This window comes from Pezoporus flaviventris, unplaced genomic scaffold, assembly GCF_033815535.1.
Source record: "Pezoporus flaviventris isolate CSIRO_AGI_PZ_B2104156 unplaced genomic scaffold, CSIRO_AGI_Pfla_v1 ptg000063l, whole genome shotgun sequence".
NCBI lineage: Eukaryota > Metazoa > Chordata > Aves > Psittaciformes > Psittacidae > Pezoporus > Pezoporus flaviventris.
Genome location: NW_026892611.1, coordinates 9899626 through 9914843, shown reverse-complemented (window position 1 = coordinate 9914843; position 15218 = coordinate 9899626). Strand labels below are relative to the sequence as shown.

The following is a 15218-nucleotide window of genomic DNA, read 5'->3' as shown; positions in this document are numbered from 1 at the left end:
CCCTAACACCTATGGGATGCAAAGACCAACTTGCCACCAAATGGAAATTGAATCACTTTAGCCAGTAAATTTCCCTGGCAGTTTCAGTTGTGCATGGCATGTCTCGCTGTTCAAGAGGTGTGGGATCCTCTTTTGCACAGAGAAATTCCACCCTATTAGTGAGCAAAGCAAACAGGACTTGGCCCAGACAAGTCCTCTGGTAGGAAAGTAATGATCATAAGCATTTTAGTTTCTCGATACACTTTACATGAAAAACTAAAGTGGTATCAAGCACCTCTTAGCCTCATAATAAAATGATTCTGTGTTGTTTTTTTCCCATTTTTCTTCCATTACTCCAATATGAAAAGCTTAGTAATGCAGCATCATTAAAATTCAAAACCCACTTGATTAGCTTTTATGTCTTACAGTCTTTAACAGACTACATTTCAAAGCGCACCACGTAGTCTACTGACATTAACACTACACATAAACATCTATAATTTGGTAAATAAATATGCAGTAACTCCAGGCTATGCAGTCATGTAGAGGCTGAGTTACACGAAAAGGAACTGTGTTTGGCCATTATTTCTGTTTAGTGTAATACTGAAGATTCCTCAGCTAAACATTCAGTAATCGTATAATACAAGGGAAGTAAAATCCTTTCTAACTGGCAGACAGAAAATAGCAGGAAAAACAGAAGTGTCATGGATGTGATGGTTTATTTTGCTTTCCTTTTATTCAATACAAAAAGTTTCCCGGATGAGAATGGAAAGCTTCCCAGCTTCAGTTCCAAGACTTTCACCCTCGTTTCTGACCTTTTCTCAGACATGTTCCAGTATAATCTGTAATCTGCTACAGTCGGAAGAGGAAACAGCAGCGCCCTGGTGAGAAACGCTGCCTTGTGACCTGAGCGGAGAACCCTGCGGAAGCAATGCTGGCTCGCAGAAGTCATTTGGAAGAGCTTGACAGACAAACTCAATAGTGTCCCAAGAAACACACTCAACACCACAAGCGCTAATTACTGCTGAAAGTGGGCTTTTTCTTTTATGCTTTATCAGTCAAACATGTTTTATCTTTCCTTGTGAAATGTTACACACTTTCCTAGAAAAAGTCAGGAAACTAATTATTTTAGTTAATGATCGCTTCCAAATTAAAGCTACATTGCAATTTCCCTCAATTGTATCCTATCAAATTTAAACACACTTCACACCCTAACCAGCAACATTTCCAGTACAATTAGACCCACTGAAGGAAGAATATTATGTATTAGCTACAGCATGTATATGCACATGATCTAGCTACTTACACCAATTTTTTCTCTCAGCTAAACTGGTACAAGTCCAAAACCTAGCACTAACTTGATCCCACTGAAATGGATGGGAGAAAATAATGCAGCCAGTTGTTTTCACGTTTAAAACCACTCAATATTGAACTTTTGAAAAACAGCTTCACTAAATCTCATGACTGTCCTAAGAAAGCAGAACTTTCTCTCTATTTGTATCCAGGCAAGACATGTGACAGTGACAGGCAAGCTCCTCAGTCAGAATACTCTGCTGAGACATGCAAGCGCCAGTCCAAGTGTCTCAGCCACTGTTGAGACAGAGTCCTCTGCCCTCTTACCCAAACTTCTTGAACTCGAGCTCTTCCAACTGCTTGTCAGCATCATCCACTCAAAATCTGAACACTGCTTCCTAATATTCCTTTCCTCCTTCTGAAGTTTTTCTTACTTCTACTATCTTCGGTTTCAAAAACTTTGTCCCCAGTTACAAAGCATCCCACTGATAACCTGAAAATCTCCTCTTGTCCTTGGCAAAGGTCAGAGATGGAAGGAACTGCCTCTTACCTCTACCCAGCCTAAGACGGATGACAGTTCAAACCTCAAGCTCTAACTGGGATTTGAACTTGTCATTTACTTATACAGTTAGTGATGTACAGCTGGCCATTTCACCTACCTCCATGTGTATTTCTTCTTTTTCTGCATGGAAAAGAAACTACATTGACAGTCCAGAGGAATCAAAAAGGAGAGGAAGCCACATCTGCCAGAACAGCAGCAGTGTCCTGGGCCCCATCGCACCTCTCAGCAGCAGCTGTGAGGACATCCATAGTGTTAACTGCCTCGTGTAAAACACATCTCCTTGAAAACCTGATACAAATGTCTGCTTCTTTCCTTACTGTTTCCCCTCCTCATTTTTACCAGTTTGCTATGATAAAGTTCCTCGAAGAGCTGCACAACAAAGTGCCTTAAAGCATTTCCTTGGAAAACAACACACACATCCCCCACACCCCCCGCCCCTTCACACACAAACACACACATACAAGTCTGGCATAATAATCATCTTTCAGGACTTATTTAACTAAAAATATTGTTGGTGCAAAGCTCAAGTCCATTTATGGGCAAAATTCGAAGTAACAACAACAACAAGACGTGTTTGCCAGCTGTTGGCTCCAGGCTTTGCACAGCCATAAAGCAGGCAACAGCAGTAACACTTCAGCTGGTCTGCTCCAGATGGTGGGTACCAGCAGAATCAGCCAAACTGGCCTTTCTGCTCTCAGGCCATCTCCAGCAAACGCCAGCCACAGGCAGGGGGTTGCAGGCACTGCTATCCTATTTGGACCTATTCTTGTACTTTCAACTCTTCACAGATTAAAGGACTGCAAGATTAGTTTCTTGTAAATACTATAGGTATAACCATGGAATATTTTGCAAACAGATGTGAAGGTGCACCGCCCACTCTCCCCAACACATGGCCATAAACAAGCTCTGGACCAAATGCTGTGGCTGTAGCTACAAAAGAACTGGACTTGAGTTTGCAGACTCTTCAAGGAAAGAACTATGTGAGCTCAGACTTAACAGGCCACTAATGAGGTTATCGTACAGGCGACTTCTAGGCAATGTGCAGAGGCTCTGCTACTCCAATTTCTTGCACATGGGAATTTTACTAACACTGTCTGCTGGTGAATGATGAAACGCTTGAGAAAACAAGTATTCACTACTACTGCTCCTTGTCATGCCCATCAATCATAATTCATATCAACACAGTCCTGAATTCAAAGCTTTCTTTCAGGGATGACTCTGAGATGCACAAGAAACTGCAAAATGACTGGTCTGGGAATTTCTAAAGGGCACCTCTAAAGCTGTGTTGGGTGAGGAAATAGGGAAAGTTTAATAGCAGCCCTTTACCCAAAGGTCTCAGCTTATTAGAATGTAGTATTGACAATAAACTGCATCTTAATATATTTGTGGCTTCACCCCCACCTTTTTACCTACACCTTATTTTCCCTTGCTCTAGCTGCAAAAATTAGCACAAGGATTTTAGCGTCTGAATTCAATCTGGGTTGAATACACAGTATTTATCCCAAGCTACGTGAAAAAAAAAGTGCCTCAAGAACCACTGCATATGAGAACCTGATAATAATATCCATGGGTAATTATAATAAATGGCTTGTCTGAAACACCCATAGAATGAGAACTGAAGTAAAGCATAGCAATCGCTCTCCCTCTTCCACCCACCGCACACCCTCAGCAGCCCTGCTCTTTTACCCATGACCGTTAAGGATGTTTTCTGGCTCTGTGACAGCATCGTGACTCAGGTCATGAGAAGTGTCAAAGATGCATTTCCTTGAGATGGGAAAAAGCAACTGATTTTAACAGCCCACAAAGACTAAGCGAAAAGAATAAGCCCAATCAGCATATTTAAGGGTAAAGATAAACCTTTTAAAAGATACAAGTATATCTTATTTCCAATCTTTATGCTTACGTTTCTTTCCATAAAGTGTTTACATTTTTTCAGACTACCAAAAATGCAGTTGATTTAAATGCCTGACTTAAGAATAATAAACTGAAACAAATAAACAAGGACAGCACCCATTTACTGCATAATCAATCACCAATCATCTACACATGCAATCTGATTCAAGCACGAGGGATCAGCCCTGGATTCCGTTTCAGCAATGGCTGTGCCCCAGACTACCCACTGACAGGGGAAGCAGAAGGTGTTTGAGCTTAAACTCAGAAGGTTCATCAGATAAAAGGATTGTTCCCACCAGTTTTTGTCCCATTCCTTTCCCTTGCTGGTTACTGACACAGAGCTTCACATGCTTTCACCTTCCTTCATGCCAAACCTTACTTGTCATACAACACCCTCAATACTTAAACCTCTTCCTTCAGCTGATACCGTCTCTTCAAAAACTCTAGATTCTACTCTCTCACCTTCTGACCAAACATATTACAGGCTTGTATCAGGTGAGCAAAGCTACTTCTTGTCATTTCACTGATCACATCTCCCTCAAGCCACTTACATTTCCTGACCCACCAACAAATTTGTGGACCACACTGTCTCCCCTCCACTAGACCTTTGTTCTCCTGACATAATCCTTTCCACTGTTGTGCTCTGGAAACGAGCACTGTCAGGAAACCTTCCCTGCATCACTCCTTCAGTGACCAGCTCTTTTCTGCTGGTTTATTTCAAAGCTCAGTCTTAGTGACTGCCTTTATGCTGATCACACACATTTATTTCTCCTGAAAACACTGCTGAGCTCTATACATGTGTACCTAGTCCTCTGCACAGATCCACAAAGCATACTGAGAAGCTGTAAAGCAACTGAGCACTTCTTGTGCTTCACTATTATCACTATTTATCAATTTCTAATTGCCAGCTCCATGACCCCATCAAAACCGATGCATAATCTGCAGGATATCTACTTTCTCATGATGTATGAGAAGAAAACACACTGGCTTGGCTTTTACATTCCTGGTGAGATTCGGAGATGGAAAAACATCCTCTTATTTTAAGTTGAGAGGAAGTAACGGATGGAACAACTGAAACAACAGAATCCCAAAATGTCGTTCTATTAAGCTATTTTCAGAGAAACACTTAAAAATCCAGTTACCACTGCTCTTTGGGCTCCCTCCGTACACGCCTCTGGCGCATCAACACTTGACCCTACATAAAATTCTCTTCAGTTTGATGTTACCAGGATTGAAATCATCCATCTTGACAGGAAAACTTCAGTGGGACACACACATCTGTGGTAATCCAACTCCTCTGCACCTTCCACCCTGCTTTCACCTCGCGATCCATCTCTGACATCGCGGCCTCCTGTGCACTACCTATTACTTCCCCTCCGCCTGCCTACCCCCGGTCTTTCTGAACCAGCTTGCTTTGACCGCCGCCATGGCATTTGCTGTGCTAAAGCGCTCAGTCATAGAGTTTTACACTTCATAGCTCAAGAACTGCAATTCCCCTCTGATATCAGCCTCCTCCAACTTTCAATTTATCTGGAATTCTTACGACTCCTTTTCCAAATACAAAGGCAGACGGACGTTTGCCCCGTCTCAGATTGATGCTGTTTACAAAAGCTCCACTTCTAAAACGCTTTATGTACAGACACGAACTTCCCTTGTGACAGAATTTATCAGTCTACTTCCCTACTTATCTGAAGGGAATGGATCTTTTTCTTCCACTTCAGAAACTATCCAAAATATACCACCCACTTCTTTCACTCCACTGATTCTCCAGCCATTAAGAAGGAAAAAAATAAAGGAAAAAAAAAAAAGGGGGACGGGGGGGACGGACACAGCTAAACCCACAGCTCATTTCCAAGCAGCAAGCTCTGCCCCGCTCCCAACCTCGTGCTTTTGAGCTGTTTGTACCTCTCAGGTGTAACCGTGTACCTCCCTCCAGGTAAATCATTATTTATTTCCTCCTAATTGCCACAAAATCGTGAAGAGAAACTTCAAATGAGAGCGTGAGATCAAGAGAAATCGCTACGTGTTTCAGGCAGCCGGCTGCAGAGGGGGTTACCTCAGGACCGTGAGGTAAATTCTCCCTCCATTAACCAAAAGGAAGGTCCGTTCTCCTTACCCCTCTTTGCCAAGGGTTTTACATCGCGATAAACCAACCAGGAGCACCCTGGCGACTCCGTGAGGAGCCGCGGGTGGGAGGGAAGCGCTCTCCCAGCTGCAATGACCGCTGTTAAAGGCGCCCTGGCAGCAGCCGCAGCCCCAAGCCGCGGCCCCTTCCCCGCTCCCCTCAGAGGCGCGGCACGGCGTGGGGAGGGCGCCCCCTGCAGGCTGCCGCCGTTCACCACCGCTCATATAATATATATTATATATATATTTCTATAAATATCTATATTCTATAAGAACTATTTTCTGCCGAGAGAGGCTACAGTTAACCCAGGGGAAAAGTAAAGCCGCACAGAGGCTTTTTAACCAAGTGTTTTGGTGTTTACAGCGCCAGCTCTCGAGTTAAGCTTTGGGAGGGAGCTGCCCTCCAGTGCTTTACGTTCTTATGCAGTTAATTTTCTTTGAAACTATTTTTGTCCTCCTCTCTCTAAATAGGTGGTTTCTTAAGTGAGTGTTACTTAAAGGAAACCAATCTGTTTTTCAGGAAGGGCTGATGATGTCAGGCCTTTCAACTCTGCTTTCCCATAAGAATTCTTCTAGCAAAAGGAGTTTCACTCTGGGAAATAGTGAAAACTAACGGGAAAATATTCAAAGCATCTCAGGCTGCATGTTTATCAAACTTCTAGGTTGACACTTGGGTTTTAATCGTGTTGTGAATGTAACAAACGAGGGGAAAGTGAGAGAAGCCCTTTTTGGGTTTTAGAGTTAAAAAATGAATTTGCAATGAACAAACGTGCGATACCAAAATAACCCTAAAGAGCTAAACACACGTCTGAATGCAATACACACAGAATGTGTTTTTTCATAGTTCTAAATTTATGTGCTCCATTTCAGCATAGGTATTAAATCTGAAACAGAACCACTGCGTATCATGAACACGAGAACTATAACCAAAAAAATACTTCAACCCCAACGAAATGACAAGAGAAATTCAGAGAGTATCATATTATTATTGACTGGTTTTAGGAGGTGTGGATGTGTAGCTATAGGTCCAATGCGTGCTTAGTTACTCTATTATTGTTCTGATACTGGAAATCCCTGCAGTCAGCAACAGAAAAAACCTCCGAGCAGAGCCAGAGAGACTTTAACTTATGGGTGGCTCAAGAACTAATGATAGTAACAGACTGTAAGTTTTCATTTGCAGAATAATAAGAGTTTCAGAAAGCTTTCAATCTTCCAAGAAAAGCATTCAATTTTTACAGCCAAATGCTCCTTGCTATTCACAAACAGGTCCTGATGATAAATTTGGATACATCTGCATTTTCAAAAGCATAGCTCTAACTACTCACCCATTAACCCACCCTGCCTACCTGTGAGACAGGTAAGTACCACAAACCCCATTTTAGACAAGTAAAAAGGTCACACCAGGCCGTATACTACCCTAACATTTAGCCCCACAACCAACTGATGTCGTAACAGTCTTATAATAGTAAAAGCCCATAAAAGGATCCCAACCTAACTCTGATATTACTGACAACACACTCTGGCAATCCAACGGAATGACAAAAACACAACGTCGCTGGATTAACAGGCACAACGGCCCAAACAAAATCTGTGCTAGCTATAAAAGGTGCAAAGGAACCATCTCTTTATCATCCCCTATTTAACAGTTTACTTCATTCTGCTAAAAAGAACAAAGCCGAACTATGATTCATTTGGAAATGAAATCATCCCCACCCCTACTAAGGCGTACATCGTGTGGGTAAACAGTTCCTCGGGTACTCTGAACAAAAAGTAAATAGATTGCCCTGCTACTATATACATAGCAAACAGTTTAATTTTGAAATGAGAGTTAAAAAACATGCGAGAAGAATATCACAGAGCCTGAACTCTGAAAATATTTACAAGAACAAAAGCTAATCACGAGTTAACATCAATAGGTTACAATTGCTCATCAAAAAAGAAGACAACAAGCAAGGCCTTTGCTCACAGAAGTCCGGCCTCTTGGCCTCAGGTTGCGGCAATGCTATTGTAATGTGAAAGAAATATTTGCAGAAGGATTAACAGCAGTTTTTCTTTTATAGTTTTCGGGTTTATTGAAACCTTTCCGGACTGCAAAGCACAAAAGAGGAAAACCATGATGACACCAGAATACCCTCCAGAGATAAAACCAGGTTATCACAGTCTGCTCTGAAGATCAGTCACTTGATCAACAATTTGTCCCAGTGCAATGGTGCTCTTCAGGACACGATTTTTGGGTTTATTTCCATTATAATCAAGTGCACTTAGTGGGATGACTAAGGAAACAGTTACTCTTCTTAAATAAAACTACAGAATTCAAGTAATTCTACACACTGGGAACACAGAGATTATTCTTCCTGTTACACAACAGAAAGCTGTGAGACAAAATCAGCTCCATAAAACTGACCAAGGGTCACAGAGCAAGCTAAAAGTAAAGCAAAGAATCAAACCCAGAACTGCTCTGTTATGACTACTAGCTTATGCTCCTGTCACCAGACCGCCATAACTCCTCCAAATGACAATAATTTAACTTTCTAATATGGTAAGGAGCTGTTACAATGTGAGTAAACTCATTTTAGCTCACTAATTAGAATAATCACTGCTCTCTGGCTAATCCAGCTGCCACACACGTACACAAAACCCCTCCACTGAAAGTCACTGTGAACTTCAGGGGTTTCCTTCCCAAGTTGATGATAAATGGCGTTTTGTAAGAGGCATACACTATAGTTCAATATCCTGCCTACCTCCAGCCGGGTAACCTGAAAAATTACTGAAAGAAAAAGCACCAATAACAGTCCTAAAAGCATTACAATATTTTACCAAATGGATTCTCTAAAACTAAACTATTGCTTGGGTTGTTTTCCGAAGATTTTAAGGCAACTCCGCTAACTCCTCTGTTTAATCTCCTCAAATTTCTCACAAGAAATTTTCATATGAAGGTTTGCAAGTTACCAACCCAGCCTTTGCATGCATCCAACTTCAAGCTCTTCGACACTGTGAGAAAGTGATGAGCACAACCTGTGTGAAGTTCTTCAGAAACTGCAATTACTTTTCAGCCTTCTCATGGAGCTAATGACTTAAACAGCACTCATTTTCACGCAGTGATGACTGCACAAAGATCTTTGGGGGAAAAAAAATCTGATTTACTTATTATATCTCAAGACAGGCGTTGGAAAACTGAAACTGTAAAACTCTTGGGACACTCCCACAAATGCCTCTCCCTTTCTCTTGGTAACTCATCCATGCATGGTCTTTCTCCCACCTACAAAATCTGTCCATCACTGAGAATGCTAGAGCAAATGATATTGCTGTTTCTTCTTGGGTTGGAAGAAAGTGTCAAATCTATTCAGAACTCCAAATGTACCTAAAAGCACTGTAAAGCCAACAACTCACTGCAGTTTCCCTTGACACAAACCAGAATTGATTAGATGAAAGCTACACAAATTGATAGTTCCTTCCTTCCCCATACGTGATGTCAGCAGCTAAAGGAGATTGGATGTGCCATAGTAAACCTTTACAGCACTTCCCAGCCTGTTTCAAGCCTTACATGCTAAGCTGCTGTACAATGATGTGACAGAAGAAAGTAAAATGGTAGATACTGAAATATCTCTGAGGAGGAGGAAATTGCAGATGGCATTTTGGGTGCCTTCCAGTGGCTCCAGGCAGAAGAGCATGGCTCCAGAACAGCGCTGCAGAAAACTACATTTAGAAAAGTCCAAAGAAAGAAGAAAATAGAAAGGCTTCTTCTGGGACAAGTCTGGTTCCCTTAATAATCAACAAGTCATAGAAACGTTCCTTTGATTCAGAAATCCAACAAAGGTTCTCTCTATGGCAGTTGACTCTCTTGTCTTTGTTGTCGACTAGGACAGCACATAGTTGGGCTTTCACAAGCACTTCTAATCCTACTCATAATCAGGGAAGAGGGACTGTTCTTGGCCATTTTTAATACTCTCAGACTGGAAAAGGGTGGCTCTCCATACCAAACTGCTATTTAAACTTTCACTTCAATGGAAGCTGTGACTTAATAGAAAGGAGGGGCAAGGATGCAGCAAATCCTGAATCCAAACAATGCAGCTTCTAGGACAGACCTCATGAAAGGGAAGGGCAAAAAGAACGGCAAAGATGAAACCGATGAAGCTGGGACAATGATGATATTTGAACCTTATTTAGAGGCTCTCCTTCCTGTCCTCTGAGTCTTTCCAAAGCATATCCACCCCAGCGGTGGGATGTACAGGTCTGTGAGATTACTTCTCACATTGCTCACACACGCACACAAAAGTGGACAAAAATCTAAGCCATCAACTTCACATTGCCTAGTTTCCACATTTCTCCTCAAACAGTATTTATGGTGGATATCCAAATGGACTTCATGATCATCAAGACTGATGAGCAATGAGAACTTCAGATAACTGCTTTTGAATATAGACCAGATTAATGACCATGTGCTAGATGGAAACAAAACTTGAAACCCAAAGACCTCAAAACTTTCAGTTTAGAGTGGAAATTAACACAGCTGTGATAGCAGAGTTTACTTACGCTGCAAAACCAGAGCTATCTTTCTGAAGTTATTTATACCTTGGCTCTGCATACATTACTTATTTTTTGCACAATACCTGCAGCATCTTCTTTAATGGAACTCATTTTTTAGTGGCACAAACTACACGAGGAGACAGAACGAACCAAATAAATTCTTGCAATCTCTGGTAAAATCAACTGTTAGCAACTAACACTGAAACCTGAAGCTGGAAGACCATGAAGGTCTTTAGGCCAGCATCTCCAAAGGTATTTAGGAACCAAATCTTTTTGAGTCAGGCAGCTACACAGCAGGTACTGGAACACCTTAGAGGACATGGGTTCTAATGACTCAAGGAAATAGGTTTCTTGACCACGTAAGGGGAAGGAAAAGAGGATAAAAAAGAGATTTACCATGGAGCGGTGAACCAGAGGGGCTGCTTGAGAGGCCTGGAACAGGGCTACAACGTCCTCCTTGCTTAGATGTCAGCTCTTGCTCGATCTCTTCCAACCCTGCACTCTTCTGGAATCGGCTCATGCGATTTACCACCCGGGGTGACATGTGTGTTCGCACACAGGGCTGGCCACCATAAGGATTGATGGGAAAAACATGGGAAGTGCCCCGAAGTGTGCTGACCACAACCCAGCGGCAGTCATGGCTGAAGGAGATATCCTGTACCTAGAAAACAGGGGAGTGAAATGGGAAGGCAGTCACCAATGTACATGTATCTAACAAAGGAAACAGACAATCATGTTTTACACAGACACAAATCTTAACTGGAAATATGAATAAAAACTTCTAAGTTTAGGCAACAACTTGAATTTCTGCATATATACCGATGAACTCAGTACATATTCAGCACGTTTCAAGCTGCACTGTAATACCCAGATCCAAACTGTGTGTACTTTGCAAAATACTCTGAGATTTTTCTTTTCAACAGGCCTGAACTTCTGGAAACAAAAACCCTGCTGCAAAGCACCGCAGAAAGCCACGATTTTCAACTAGAATTTAGTTCTAAAAGGAGTTGGGAAATCGTTTCAATTACATCTTTTGTTATTTGCTCCTTTCATTTTTGGCGATTACCCAAAAAGGGAAAAGGGAAGGATAAGAAGAAGAGAGAGATCTCATCACTAGGCCTCATTTTGACAAATACTGGCACACAAAACTGTACTTTTAGTCAACAGAAATACCACGTCCTATGCAACTTAACAAACCAAACACCAATGGCCAGTACCTTCAGGAGCTGTCTGTAACGGTCTCTGATCTTGCTACTGTCAGTGTATCCCTCAGGGGAGCTACCATTCACCCTGGTATCCCTGGCCCTGTGCTATTCTTTGGATTTAGACTTCTGTCAAGAAAAAAAATGAGTAACTTTGGCCATTTCTCTCTATAAACCCACTCCACTGTACACATAATATTTATTAATCAGCTATTAAAGTTTCTTCTTACACATACAGGTGCTTATCCACCACTTGAGAAACACAAGTCTTATTTTAGCTTGAAATGGCCAGTCTTGAAGCAAATATAAAACTACAGTGAAATAGTTTTTACTGCAGTTAGTCACTGCACAGATCGCAGATACAAAGTCCAGAAGGATTTAATTCTCTTTTAAGTGTGCTTTACACAACACTTTGACGGAAAGCAAATTCTTGTTCCTGAAGGAATGCTTTAAAAGAGAGATTAAAGTTTGTTTCCAGCCCTGTACTGGCAGACAACTCAAGAAAACAAGCAGCCTGGCTTCAACTGATTTATCATAGAGAAAAAATCCTAAACCAATTCTCCTAAAAATGTTTTTAAAGGTAAAAGCTGACTAAAAAGAACCACGCATGCAAGTGGGATTTACCACGGCAAACAAACATAGAGACGAAGGATTAGCTTTCATTGTATTATTAAACAGCATAAACTAAATAAAATTCTTTCAGATTTCACTGAAGGCACCTTTACAATACAGCAGGTACTCAAACTGGAGTAAACACTGATAACATCTGGACAAATATCCCAGAAATGCACTCCAGCTATTCCAGACAAAAGCAGCAAGTATTCATCAAAGTGCAAGTTTCCAACTGAGCCCCGAAGCCTTTGAGATAAAACAAGGATTTAAGCCTTGTGACAAGATATTTGGCTGACAGACCGTCACGACACAAAATGCTTCATGGACATTACATAGATAAACTAAAAAACAGCGCTACACACCTGCTCTTTTCAACTGGGGTGACATAGCCAAATGATGTGCTAATGATACCACCAAACAACCTCCCCAAAACCTGACAGCTTTGGCACTTTCAGTGATGCTGGTATTACTGACATCAAGTCACAGCACTCCGAGCTCCCAGTTTGCCTACAAAGTGTTTCACCTTAATAGATTGCTCAAAAAGGATTAGAGACCCCACAGGGATTAACAAGAGCCAAAAAAAGGAAACCCCAAAGCGTGGAGTCAGAGAAAAACTATGGCACCAAGAGAATTTGATTTGCTGTTTAAAGAGGCTATTTCTCCTGGTCGAAATCAAACCTAAGAACTGAACACAAACTGCCAGTCTCAGTTACAACAGAAAGAGCCCCAAGATAATAAAATCATTAAGGCTGTTGCATTACAACTCCAATCCCATCCAAGGCCCTCTTTTCTAATTTCTAACAATGCAAAGAAGAGCTGTGCCTCTGGTGAGATGTGGCCCCTCTGGACACATCACTCTTCCCAAATATTTGGTATTTATTTTAGATCCAGCTTTAAATTTCCTTCCCAATTTCTAAGAGCATCTATCTGTCCCAGCCTCGAGAAAACAGCTTTTCTCCTCCTTCCTCTCTGCTCTTCTGCTCACTCAGTCTGTAACTCCAACATAGTTTTATCTGTCCTGCTCAGCTGGCTCATGCTCCTTGCACAAGTGCATCTCTAGAAGGGACTTACAAATCTCCCTGTGAACTGACCAATTTGGGCTATATTTGAAGGACAGGCTCAGGCTGCCTGTGCCTCTTCAATCTCTTCCTGCTGCCCTTCAGCTGATTTCACAGCCAAACTCTTTAAATCACTGCTTTCACTCACATCTACCACATACCCTCTCTTACCTCATGTCATTTGGTAGAGAACTTTTAGAGGATGTTTCTATGAGATGACAGAGAAAAAAAAAACCCGTATCTCACTACTGCCTAACAGGAATGTGTGTGTTTCTACACAAGCACTTGGATGTCAGTACGCATCCTTACGATTTTATGTTGTTTGAAAACACACATACAACAGCAGCATACAAACATGACACAGAAAAAAGTATTCCTGATCTTCAGGAAGAAAGCTTGGAACAACGTAATCCAAACCCCTCTCTTTAAAATACCGATCACGGACACTCGCTGCAGTTGGAGTGGGTGTCATGGTCATGACTACTGAAAATATGGCTGAAACCACAAAGAACAAACAGACTTTTAAGACTCAGTAATAACAAGAAAAAAAGTGATGACAGATGAGTGTGAAATGAATTGGGATTTATAAGAATACTGTTATGAAACCCTAGTCGGCAGCGACAAAAAGTATTGTGGAAACCACCGTGACACATGCAGTGATGCTACCTATCTCCTACCAGTCTCAAAAATGGCCTTGTCTTAGAACCACAGAATTCTATGACATTTCTATATGGATTGGAAAGGACCTTAAGATCACCCAGTTCCAACCTGGCCTTGAACACTGGTCATTCCCAGATGAGCGATGAGCAGCAGAACCACAGAGAGTCCAAGGAGGTAATTCCGAGAGTATTTCTGATTTCATACAAGGGCATGAATCAAACCAGCACAAACCCATCTGTGCAACGCAAAGAAGTCTGCAACATTCCAGTAGCCCTGGAAGAAAGCTGTGAACCAGGCTGAAAAGAGGACGCTTGGCACAGCAGGCTGGAAATGACTTCAAAAAATCAGCTGTGTTTGTCCACGAAAAAGAATAGGTATCAATTAATCACATGAGCCTTGCTGTTCTCCTCCACGCTGTTACTGCACATTACACAGAGTTCTTGACTGCGCATTGTATAAACAAACTGCACAGTGGCCCATTAGTGGTTTTCAAGTTTATGCTAAGCGTTGCAATTTATTGCTGTCCTTTAGGTTAATGTACTATTATTTCATGTATTTATAATATATTTCTGGAGTTGTTGTTAATTATGATGTAATGTTTAGATACCAAAGATCAATCACGACCCCATAGTGTTTACAGATATATGTTAATAAACTACAAAGTACAGTAGATCTCTCACGATGCAAAGTTTACTCTATAGCTCAAGGTCACCATCAGATTTAATACTCACATCTCTATTTCAAAACTTTATCTACCCTCTTCTGTCTGGGCCAGTAAAAGGAATTATAGACCTGAGATTTTGTTTAACTTGGGAACCCTTATGATACTTCAAACTGCAATACTAAATACTTTTGTGGGAGCATCAGTGCTTTCTCCTACCTCCATTCTCATTTCATCCCCCTAGTTTGTGAGCAGTTCTGTTTCTTAAGCTTCAAGCTACATTTCTCATATCCAAAAGGCTCAGTGAAATCCCTGGATACTCAAAGCTCTCATCAGAAAGCACCAAAGGCTCTTCTGGCCCAAAGGAATGCACTTACCACAACTACAGAACTTTATAAGGGTAACAGCACACATCCTCCAGTTTGTCCATGCCTAAACCAGGTATTCTGTGACTCCCATTGCACAGGAGGTTTGTCTATATTTTATAGACTATCAGCTTCCTTCACAAATCCAAATCTTACTTGTCAAACCCAAAAGGGCTTCTGGCTGCCCAGACATGAGGTACCTCTTATATTACTGCCTGCTACGGACTCGTCTCTGTACTAATGACGAGTTTGTTGGGAAAAAAATAACCAGTACCCTTACAA

The 15218-nt window shown here is 41.5% G+C and overlaps 1 protein-coding gene across 14 annotated transcripts in view; it reads right to left on the bottom strand.

Annotated features, from left to right (window-relative positions):
- BCAS3 (BCAS3 microtubule associated cell migration factor) overlaps positions 1 to 15218 on the bottom strand; it is a 361836-nt gene that overhangs the window by 232115 nt on the left and 114503 nt on the right. For all 14 annotated transcript variants that reach the window (XM_061470541.1, XM_061470542.1, XM_061470543.1 and 11 more), the window contains one exon: positions 10775 to 11039. In XM_061470541.1, coding sequence (XP_061326525.1) covers positions 10775 to 11039 — 265 coding nt within the window. The remainder of the gene's footprint in view (positions 1 to 10774; positions 11040 to 15218) is intronic.